General features: G+C 38.7%; 1 protein-coding gene across 6 annotated transcripts; it reads right to left on the minus strand.

The window, feature by feature from the left end:
• Nucleotides 1–752: 752 nt before the first annotated feature.
• LOC132139704 (uncharacterized) lies at nucleotides 753–8,306 on the minus strand. 6 transcript variants are annotated; one of them, XM_059548264.1, is made up of 11 exons: nucleotides 8,226–8,280; nucleotides 8,053–8,139; nucleotides 7,880–7,963; nucleotides 7,707–7,793; nucleotides 7,534–7,620; nucleotides 7,361–7,447; nucleotides 4,133–4,361; nucleotides 1,453–1,618; nucleotides 1,270–1,352; nucleotides 990–1,169; nucleotides 753–881 (listed from the first exon to the last, which is right to left on the minus strand). In XM_059548264.1, the coding sequence occupies exons 1-11, from the start codon at nucleotides 8,249–8,251 to the stop codon at nucleotides 768–770; spliced, it is 1,230 nt and encodes a 409-aa protein (XP_059404247.1). In that variant the 5' UTR covers nucleotides 8,252–8,280; the 3' UTR covers nucleotides 753–767. The 6 variants fall into 6 exon arrangements, with proteins under 6 accessions (XP_059404247.1, XP_059404246.1, XP_059404245.1 ...); XM_059548263.1 differs by having other exon boundaries at nucleotides 7,707–7,790; nucleotides 7,880–7,966; XM_059548262.1 differs by having other exon boundaries at nucleotides 7,880–7,966; nucleotides 8,226–8,279.
• Nucleotides 8,307–10,574: the final 2,268 nt, after the last annotated feature.

The following is a 10,574-nucleotide window of genomic DNA, read 5'->3' on the forward strand; positions in this document are numbered from 1 at the left end:
TTAATCCGCCTACCCCGGTCCCTCCCCCGCCGCGTCTCGTAGATGGGGAGACCACCTATTTGGTAAATCGTATTCTGGACTCTAGAAGGAGGGGACGCGGATTTCAGTACTTGGTGGACTGGGAGGGTTACGGTCCGGAGGAGAGAAGTTGGGTACCTGCTAGGGACATCCTGGATCACTCCCTTATCGATGATTACAATCGACAGGTAAGAGATTCTGGGGACGCCAGGAGGCGTCCTTAGGAGGAGGGGTACTGTCACGGTTCGCGAATGCACCGTCTCCAGCTGTAGTCATGTTATGTCATGTTGATTGGTTCATGTGGGTGTTGCCACTGATCGCCTGATCAGCGGCAGGTGCATCTCATTCCACCGCCTATTTAACGCCCTGTCTTTCGTCTCCTGTTTGTCAGATCGTTGTTTGAGGTCCTCGTGTCGATGTCTGTTCGTGCTCCTGTGTTCCTGTCTTTGCTCTGTGTTCTGCTTCAGTCTTCATCGGATATTCACAGTCATTCACGGATTATCACCGCCGATCACCGATCCACCATCACCGCCATCGCTACCAACGCACTCCAACCACCTACCCACCTGTCTGTGCTGCCATCGTGGTTCCTGCGTCACTCACCAGCATTCATCCATCATACTTCTGTCAATAAACTACCTTTACTTGCATCTGCCTCCTGTCCTCCATTGTTAGCGTCACAGTTATGTTATGTGAAGATTATGAATTTCATTTATTTCTGTAGAATGCATGAAAGCATTACATTGTCTCTATACCTTCTTTTTTGATGTCTTGAAACGGAAAGGCTTGGGAATTGCTGAGACATATCTTCCCCGTTTTTTCTGTTGCTTTTCTTTCCATATTTCTTTTTCTACTCTGTAAGTCTACATAAAGTAAGGGATTTGTAGATATGGTTTACATATCAAAGCATAGAATGGAATGACACACTACATGTAATTCTCCTGTTATAGTCCTTTCCAAAATATTCTAACCTTCCTTCGGAAAACTCTTTCGGAGTCCTCATACTCCTTCAGGAGTGCAGTGTGGCTAATCCGATACTGGGCTACAAAGTCATCAAGCCTGGTGAGCCGGCCAGAAGTAAAACGAATATGTTTCAAGTCCCACTGACTCTTTTCCATTACTCCTTGAGTTTTGTTGTCCTGTGTAATGTTCTGAGAAAGGATACAAAGACAGGTGAAAACATAATTTAGCTGTACGACAAAATAAGAGTTGTGTCACAATTTACTGTAATTGTACAAACTATATAATTACTTGTCTTGTAAGCTTTCTCAGGGCATTGTATCTCCTGGAGCACTGCTTATACTGTGGTCCTGTCCCATGTCGTCCAAGGTCACCTTTGTATTTAAAAAAAAAATTTTTTTTTTAATTGTCAGAAAACACATCGTCTGATATTTCTGTCCAAAAAGGGAAATGTGACATAGTTATATGACAAACCTAGCATTATCCCGGTCCATAATCCAGCAAATGGCAGAACGTATTTCTTGAGGTGATCAATAAGCCCTTTGCATTGGTACACATTGACCTCTCCATGCTTGTCCAGTGGGGCATTAGAAATAATTGCATTGCAACGTTTTGCAAATCTGTTGCTTCCTGTAATATCCTAAAAAGAATGCAACAATGTGTTATTAGAGGTGTTTTACAGTTTTTCTCAGATGCTTTGGAGCATTTTCAGATCAGAAATGAAATTTTCAAAACTACTTGTTCAACCTCCACATCATATAGTATCTTGTGCACATCATCATAAAAGCAATCTCTCACTACTCTAAACAAATTGTGACCACTTTTGTACAACCATTTTACTGACTGTGCACAACTGTTTGCTGTTTTCTACATTATAAATTGTTTTTTGTAATGATGATCCAAAAATATTATACTGGTTCTCTATTAAAATTACACTGCATGCACAAGGTTTTTTTGTGTGTGTTTACCCTCTGTTATTTTATCTTTTTCTCCACTGGTTTCAAGTCTTTTAATTTTCTATCACAATGACATTGTAATGCATTTTTATGGTCAGACCACAAGTACAGTACAGCAGAATTTTGAATCCTGTCCATTGTCTTGTAATTATTATCGCACATGCAGTAATGTGTAAATTTGGGCTGTTGAAATGTATATATTCCATACATAAGAAACTCAGCCTTGTGCATTTTCAGTGGAAACCAAACCATAGTTTACATCTGCACATTATATTTACATTTACCAGATGCTTTTATCCAAAGTTGATTACAGTGCATTCAGGCTAACAAATCATTATAATTTTTTTAACCTAACATGTGTACTCCATGGGAATCGAACCCACAACCTTTTGCGCTGCTAATGCAATGCTCTACCACTGAGCCACAGGAACACAGACATAAGGAAACCGTGCTTTGACAGACTGGCATTATGACAGACTGATGCATTTTTGACATTTGTGAACAATGACAAAAGGGTTTGTCATTATCATGTCAATGGTCTATTTCTTGACACAAATACTTACTTTTGAGAGATTAATCCATGGACAAGTAATCCATTGTTGAATGCTGTTTGTACAAATTGTTTTGAGATATGCACTTTTTGCAATATTAATAATGATTTAAGAAATTCTCCAAACTAACTGATAATAACTGTAAATTGTAGTACTTGTCACATTTGCCACATTTCAAGAGAAGACAACAGTCTTTGTGGTTACCAGTATGTCCTCCTTAGTCCAATAACCAAAATAATAATTGAAGGAGAGGATTGAGTGGATGCCGCTGATCATATCCTTTCTTCAATATATATATATATATTATCTCATTAATATTGTGTAATTATTAATCAAGTGTTTGATCAGTATTTAACCTCCAAGATTGTTGTATGATTTAACTAAATAAGTAAAAAGCCATCTATATACGTATAGATAGATGCATGCTGCTTACACAGATATATTATTTTCCCTTTTAGAAGTGTTTAGAAGAAACAGACAGGAGCATATGTGAGTGTATTCCTTCTCCTAGGGTCACAAGGTCAGCTAAAAGGGTCAGGGGAGGCCCTTCCTCTACGTGCGCTGCGAGGGACAAAAAGAAATGTAGAACTGTGAATCCTGTATTTCTATTCCTCAAGATTAATAATAATAATAATTCATTACATTTATATAGCACTTTTCTAGGCACTCAAAGCGCTTTACAGAGTCTGGGGGTATCTCCTCATCCACCACCAGTGTGCAGCATCCACCTGGATGATGCGACGGCAGCCATAGTGCGCCAGAACGCCCACCACACACCAGCTTACTGGTGGAGAGGAGACAGAGTGATGAAGCCGATCAGTAGACATGGGGATTGTTAGGAGGCCATGATGGTCAGAGGCCAATGGGCGAACTTAGCCAGGATGCCGAGGTCACACCTCTACTCTTTTCGAAATATATCCTGGGATTTTTAATGACCACAGAGAGTCAGGACCTCGGTTTAACGTCTCATCCGAAGGACGGTGCTTGTTGACAGTATAGTGTCCCCATCACTACACTGGGGCGCTAGGACCCACACAGACCACAGGGTGAGCACCCCCTGCTGGCCTCACTAGCACCTCTTCCAGCAGCAACCTAGTTTTCTCAGGAGGTCTCCCATCCAGGTACTGACCAGCCTCAGCCCTGCTTAGCTTCAGTGGGAAACCGGTCTTGGGCTCCAGGGTGATATGGCTGCCGGTTCTAATGTCGGCCTATTATGTGTGTGTATCCAACCGTAGTGATAAGAGACTTGCCAGTGCTAGAGAACCTTGAATTGTATATATGGACTTTGTGTGTACAGTATGTGTGTGTGTCAGCACCTATGTTCTGTACAGAAGAATAGTTTCTGCTGACATTGTGGTTGATTTTGTATTGTACGGGGGGCGGCCTACGAACTCCGTCGAGAGTATTGAAGCTGACTTCTGCTGATGAAATTGCAAACTATTTTCTTCAAATAAAATTATTATTATTAATTGAACTCATCTCTGACTCCTGGTCTTCATTGCCAAATATCTGGTCCTTGGGTTTTAACTGTAAATTCCCCAACATAATAAAATAATAAAAGTTCTCACTTTGACCTTTTTGACAATTACCATGTCCTATAGATAGATAGATAGATCAGGAAGATCAGATGATAGATCTAACATTTACCTTCAAGTCCTCTGCATCACCCCTAGACTTGGTAGTCTCATCCAATGGAGTCCCTTTTTTCTGCAGCCACGATTGCAGGTTCTTGAAGTGCTTCTCAACACTTGCACCACAGCATGGACTGGAGAAGACAACTGTAGCACTTTGAACCATGTCATCCAGTTCTTTTAAAGTGCTTGCAGTTGTGAGGGCACCAAAGACATGCATTGCCAGGTGGTAGTGGTTTGTTGCACTGAGGAAAGTAATATCATAATTGAATTTGAATTTTTAAAAACTAACATGACAGCATTTATGGATATTACGTTACTTGTGTGAACTAAAATCCCATTATGCTCTGCATTTAAGACTTGCTACTGTATTAGAAATGTACTTAATGCAGACAAATTTCATAATATATTTTTTAAATATATACTACAAGGATTTTGTAGTAATAATACATTCTGCTTACTACTTTCTGCACATTTCCTTTGCATTCTTCATCACATGGCTGAGGCATCTATGCAGAACTGGCACATCAAAATCTTCCGGTTTCCCTTTTCCACTTGCAATGTTGTAATAGTGGTTTATTGTGTCAGTCAGGTTTTTTTTTGCAAATGCCATGCATATAGCCTGCATTAACACAATTGACCCATCACAAATGACCATGACAGGTGACCGCATACCCTTCCTTCCAAACCACCTTGCCACGTCTGTTAGAAATGCCTCAAGAAAATACAACAAAACTGAGGCTGTGGTGTGGTCGCAAGTAAGGTACGTGGCAACAGGAAATGGAGATGAGGTTTTGTGTGGATTTCTGACCACCAACTCATATACATAGAATGGAGGTGATCCTGTCTCTCTCCTCATTATGCTTCCAGTCGCATCTAGATAAATTATGTCCTCCTGGCATCGTTCCTGATATATGTGTATACTCCTTTTTGACCACAGCAGGACCCCTTTTGGGTGTAGCATCACTTTCTGGAGTACCTCATCTGGACTGTTTGTTCTCTTTTGTAGCATTATTTGAAGGCTGATTATTTCATTGCTGTGTTGGCGGCTTGACTTACGGGCTTCCCATGAAATGTTTTTCAAGACATTGCGACTCGGAGCAAAATCTCTACAGCCGGACTCCATTACATCCTCAGGTATTTTGGCTATGTTCTCTAGAAACATTGCTCGTGGGAGCTGTTTTTGTAATTCCTTCCCTAATGTTTTTCTGTCATTTGCTCTTACAGGTCTTCTTTTAAGTTCAGTGCGATTATGTATGCACGGTTCACCCTGAAATTCAACTGTTGCTTTAAGGTCCTTGTCACTATCCACAGTCACTGTAACAGTGATTGGACAATCTTCAAATCGGCAGTAGGCAAGACATGAAAATTCTGGGCTGGTTTGTTTCGAACCCAATCCTTTCAGTCTGTGTCTTTTAAAAGCAAATGAACAGTATGGATGTATTGTCCTCAGCCCTTTGGAAATTACTGTGGTCCATTGAAGTCCTGCAAAGCCTCTTTTTTCCCTCTTCTTTATCAAGTTATCCCACTCACTCTTGTCAATGAAAAAGAAGGAGGGGTTCTTAGGCACACAGATTTTGACGAACCCGTCTTCATCTGATTCACTAATCATGAAGCCCTAATGGAAAAAGTACAATGTTAATGGTTTGCCATGAAGAAAAAATAGTTTTTTAAAAACGATCATCTACACTAAACTACTTATGTGTTACGTGTGAAAGTTTAATCTGTACTATAAAAACTTAATTATTTGTCTGTTGCTTAAGATGGTGCTGCTTATTTGGGGGACACATTTGGACTGTTCACTTGTCCATGTGCATTTTTTTAACATGGATGCGCAAAATTTTAATAACTATTTCTTCTTTATTAATTTATCAATTTATGGTTCCAATCAATATTCCAAACAAAACTATGTAGTTTAATTCTAAAACAGTTTTTGTGTTATTAATATTGTCAAACCTGAATACAAATACTTGTAGTAATTCAAACATCAAAAATGTAAAGTGACATTACAAAAATAAACGAATTACTTCAAAAATATAGTTATAAAATAACATTATTATTTTAATTCATATGAAAAAAAATTAAAGGGTCAGAAAAAAAAGCTCGTGTTCAATCAGAACAGTGGATGGGGGGGACTTCATTTTTTTAAAGCATTATATTGGTCCACTTCAGCTGTGACAAAGTTACTTCAACAACTGCTTTACATTTTCATGTCTTTTAAAGGTGAAGCAATAAAGGGAATATGTGTTTGTTTGGATTGATTTTAAATATAATAATAGTGTTCATCAACGTTTTAACATTTATGCATTTAGCAGACACTTTTATCCAAAGCTACTTACAGTGCATTCAGGCTTTACTTTTTTTTTTACTTCGTTTTTAACAATATGTATGTACAGTACAGACCAAAAGTTTGGACACACCTTGTCATTCTAAGAGTTTTCTTTATTTTCATGACTATAAAAATTGTAGAGTCACACTGAAGGCATCAAGGGCTATTTGACCAACAAGGAGAGAGATGGGGTGCTGCGCCAGATGACCTGGCCTCCACAGTCACCGGACCTGAACCCAATCGAGATGGTTTAGGGGTGAGCTGGACCGCAGACAGAAGGCAAAAGGGCCAACAAGTGCTAAGCATCTCTCGGGGAACTCCTTCAAGACTGTTGGAAGACCATTTCAGGTGACTACCTCTTGAAGCTCATCAAGAGAATGCCAAGAGTGTGCAAAGCAGTAATCAAAGCAAAAGGTGGCTACTTTGAAGAACCTACAATATGACATATTTTCAGTTGTTTCACACTTTTTTTATGTATATAATTCCATATATAATTCCACATGTGTTAATTCAAAGTTTTGATGCCTTCAGTGTGAATCTACAATTTTCATAGTCATGAAAATAAAGAAAACTCTTTGAATGAGAAGGTGTGTCCAAACTTTTGGTCTGTACTGTATGTTGGGAATTTAACCTATGACATTTGCTAACAAAATGCTCTACCACTGAGCCACAGGAACCAAAATTTGAGAAAATATGACTTTGAGAAATCACAGACTGAACCTTTATTATCATGTGAAACCATAACGATTATAACCCTGAAGTGGACCATTGTCTTTCTAAAGTTTCTAAATACTGTGAAAAACTCTCCTGAATGTCAAAGGTATTTGGATCAGAAACGTTTCAATTACCAGACAGACCTAGTGGCCTCAAATACCCTGAACTACTTTAAATGAATCACAAACAGTGATAACTTACTTGGCCTGGAGACTCACATCTTTCATCTCCAGCAGCACTTCCACTGTCCTCGGATGGCACTGTATATGGGGATGATTCTGGCTGCTGCTTTTATAGAAAGACAGAAAATACTGTTATTACAACGTAGGAATTATTACATGAAAAAGATATCGGTACCAAAAAGGTTGACTAACTGGTTCAGAAGACTCGCGTCTTTCATCTCCAGCAGTACTTCCACTGTCCTCGGATGGCACTGTATATGGGGACAATTTTGGCTGCTGCTTTTATAGAAAGACAGAAAATATTGTTATTACAACGTAGGAAGTATTACATGAAAAAGATGTCGGTACCAAAAAGGTTGACTAACTGGTTCAGAAGACTCGCGTCTTTCATCTCCAGCAGCACTTCCACTGTCCTCGGATGGCACTGTATATGGGGATGATTCTGGCTGCTGCTTTTATAGAAAGACAGAAAATACTGTTATTACAACGTAGGAATTATTACATGAAAAAGATATCGGTACCAAAAAGGTTGACTAACTGGTTCAGAAGACTCGCGTCTTTCATCTCCAGCAGCACTTCCACTGTCCTCGGATGGCACTGTATATGGGGATGATTCTGGCTGCTGCTTTTATAGAAAGACAGAAAATATTGTTATTACAACGTAGGAAGTATTACATGAAAAAGATGTCGGTACCAAAAAGGTTGACTAACTGGTTCAGAAGACTTGCGTCTTTCATCTCCAGCAGTACTTCCACTGTCCTCGGATGGCACTGGAGATGGGGATGAATCTGGCTGGTGCTTTTACAGAAAGACAGAAAATACTGTTATTACAATGTAGGAAGTCTTACATGAAAAAGATGTCGGTACCAAAAAGGTTGACTAACTGGTTCAGAAGACTCGCGTCTTTCATCTCCAGCAGTACTTCCACTGTCCTCGGATGGCACTGGAGATGGGGACAATTCTGGCTGCTGCTTTTATAGAAAGACAGAAAATATTGTTATTACAACGTAGGAAGTATTACATGAAAAAGATGTCGGTACCAAAAAGATTGACTAACTGGTTCAGAAGACTCGCGTCTTTCATCTCCAGCAGTACTTCCACTGTCCTTGCATGTCACTGGAGATGAGGACGAATCTGGCTGGTGCTTTTAAAGAAAGATAGAAAAAGTTGGCTTTACAAGGTAGGAAGTTGTAGATGAAACAGATGTCAGAACCAAAAAGGATGACTAACTGGTTCAGACATGTCAACCTCTGACTTTGTCTATGAATCTGAAAATTCTATAATTTCACTAGTAAAAATATAAAACTGCATGTAACTGATACATTTTTAAACCTTAAAAGATGGTGTAAAAAACACTACATAACAACTATCACTGTAGACTGTCATCAACAGGATAAATGTATATGTATATACATATTTATACATAAAAGTGTGTGTGTGTGTGTGTGTAATCATATTTTAACTGTAATTTTAATAACCATTTGTGTCAGGAGTCTGGTTTTGAAAACCTACTAGTGAAACAAAGAAGTGCTCACCTTACGAAATGCTCTAAGAAGTCTATAGCGATTTTTTTGGTGTTAGGAATGGTATGTGCACTGCACACCTGTCCCCAAAAGCCGTCTTTTCGTGTCACATTATCATCAAATTTGATGACATTTTTTGTCAGGATTTCAACTGACTCCACAATTTCCTCAATTGATACAAGTTTGGTTTTGTTCTATAAAGGAAAAAAGTCCATTAATACAGTTAAAAACATAGTTGTTGGACACATTTATTGAACTGCATTTTTATGGATGGATAGTAAAATAAAAAAAAAAAACTAAAATTACTCACCCCAAACACCCTGAATGAGCACACTCTGGGAGAAAATCCAAAGTGTCAGTATGATGAAAACTTGCGATTAAAACATATGTTTCTGCTTTAGGCCTATACAGTGCTCAAAACATAACCATGACATCAGTTTTCAAAGTTATCATCACCGTGATTATTTTTACACGATAGCGTCAACGAGCATCATCAGTCTCAGCAATTGATTGATCTTACGAGTGTCCTAGTAAAACGTCCTAAATTTAAAATAAAGTATTGCATTAACTGAGACATCACAGTAAAATGGTATATATAAATATATATATATATATAAATGACTGAATAGTGCTACTCAATTGGTTGATCATTAATTTTGCTAATGGTGGATAGCAAACACCGTCACTGTCGATTCAAGTAATTTTGCTTAAATGTCCAACCAAAATATAGCAATTTAGCAGAGGAACTCTATTATGTAATAAAATTTGCAGTCACCCTCTGTCTTGCTTCGACATCCTTCCAGTCCTCGTGCAACCCTACGATTTTTATGTGTTTACTCTGATGCAGCAATATTGTTGCGAAATGTCAATCGTACTGTAGTGGGCGTTGATGCCCTCAAGATGGTTGGCTGTTTAGGTCTCACAAGTGCCTGACAGGAACTTATTAACGTTATGATTTTGCGCTCTTTGAAATTTGGCATTATAAAGTACTATCTGACATTTTTCTTATTCTCATATTCATATTTTGGGACAACTTGTTTACATTTTGTGATATTCCTTTTTAAAGTTGTTTACATTTTGGGACTTTTTTTTTTTTTTTTTAAAGAAAAGAGGACCAATCAGGATCATCTTTCTTTGTCATGTCGCTGAACTGCGGCGCGATGAGGAGAGCGCTAAAAAACTGTAAATCAGTGTAGAGAAATAAAGTGAAAGAAAGTGAAGTGACATACAGCCAAGTATGGTGACCCATACTTAGAATTCGTGCTCTGCATTTAACCCATCCAAAGTGCACACACACAGCAGTGAACACACACACACACACACACAATGTGAACACACACCCGGAGCAGTGGTCATCATTTATGCTGCTGCGCCCAGGGAGAAGTTGGGGGTCAGTGCCTTGCTCAAGGACACCTCAGTCGTGGTATTGCCGGCCCGGGACATAAATAATTTCACAAGTCGATGTTTGTTAGAAACCTCAAGATCGACTATTTTATTGATGATGTTGTCAATTAAAGCCGCCCAAAATCCTGGGAATTACAGTCTTTTTGTGTGTTTTGCTGTAGCTATTGGAGTTATTTTCAGTTAGAACAATTTAATTTATTTGGTCTCAATTACAATAATAAATGTTTGCATGTTATTTTAGCCATACTGATGTCCGGAGAGAATTTTTAAATATAAAATAAATGTCATGAATACATTAAATATACA

This window comes from Carassius carassius, chromosome 4 (genome assembly GCF_963082965.1).
Source record: "Carassius carassius chromosome 4, fCarCar2.1, whole genome shotgun sequence".
Classification (NCBI taxonomy): domain Eukaryota; kingdom Metazoa; phylum Chordata; class Actinopteri; order Cypriniformes; family Cyprinidae; genus Carassius; species Carassius carassius.

Bases quoted from the DNA above. Each gene is read 5' to 3' on its own strand.
- LOC132139704 (XM_059548262.1), bottom strand. From the start codon at position 8,251: ATGAAAGACGCGAGTCTTCTGAACCA. The intron at 7,794-7,879 runs GTTAGTCAACCT...TTTCTATAAAAG, and splicing joins GACGCGAGTCTTCTGAACCA to CAGCAGCCAGAATCATCCCC. The intron at 7,621-7,706 runs GTTAGTCAACCT...TTTCTATAAAAG, and splicing joins GACGCGAGTCTTCTGAACCA to CAGCAGCCAAAATTGTCCCC.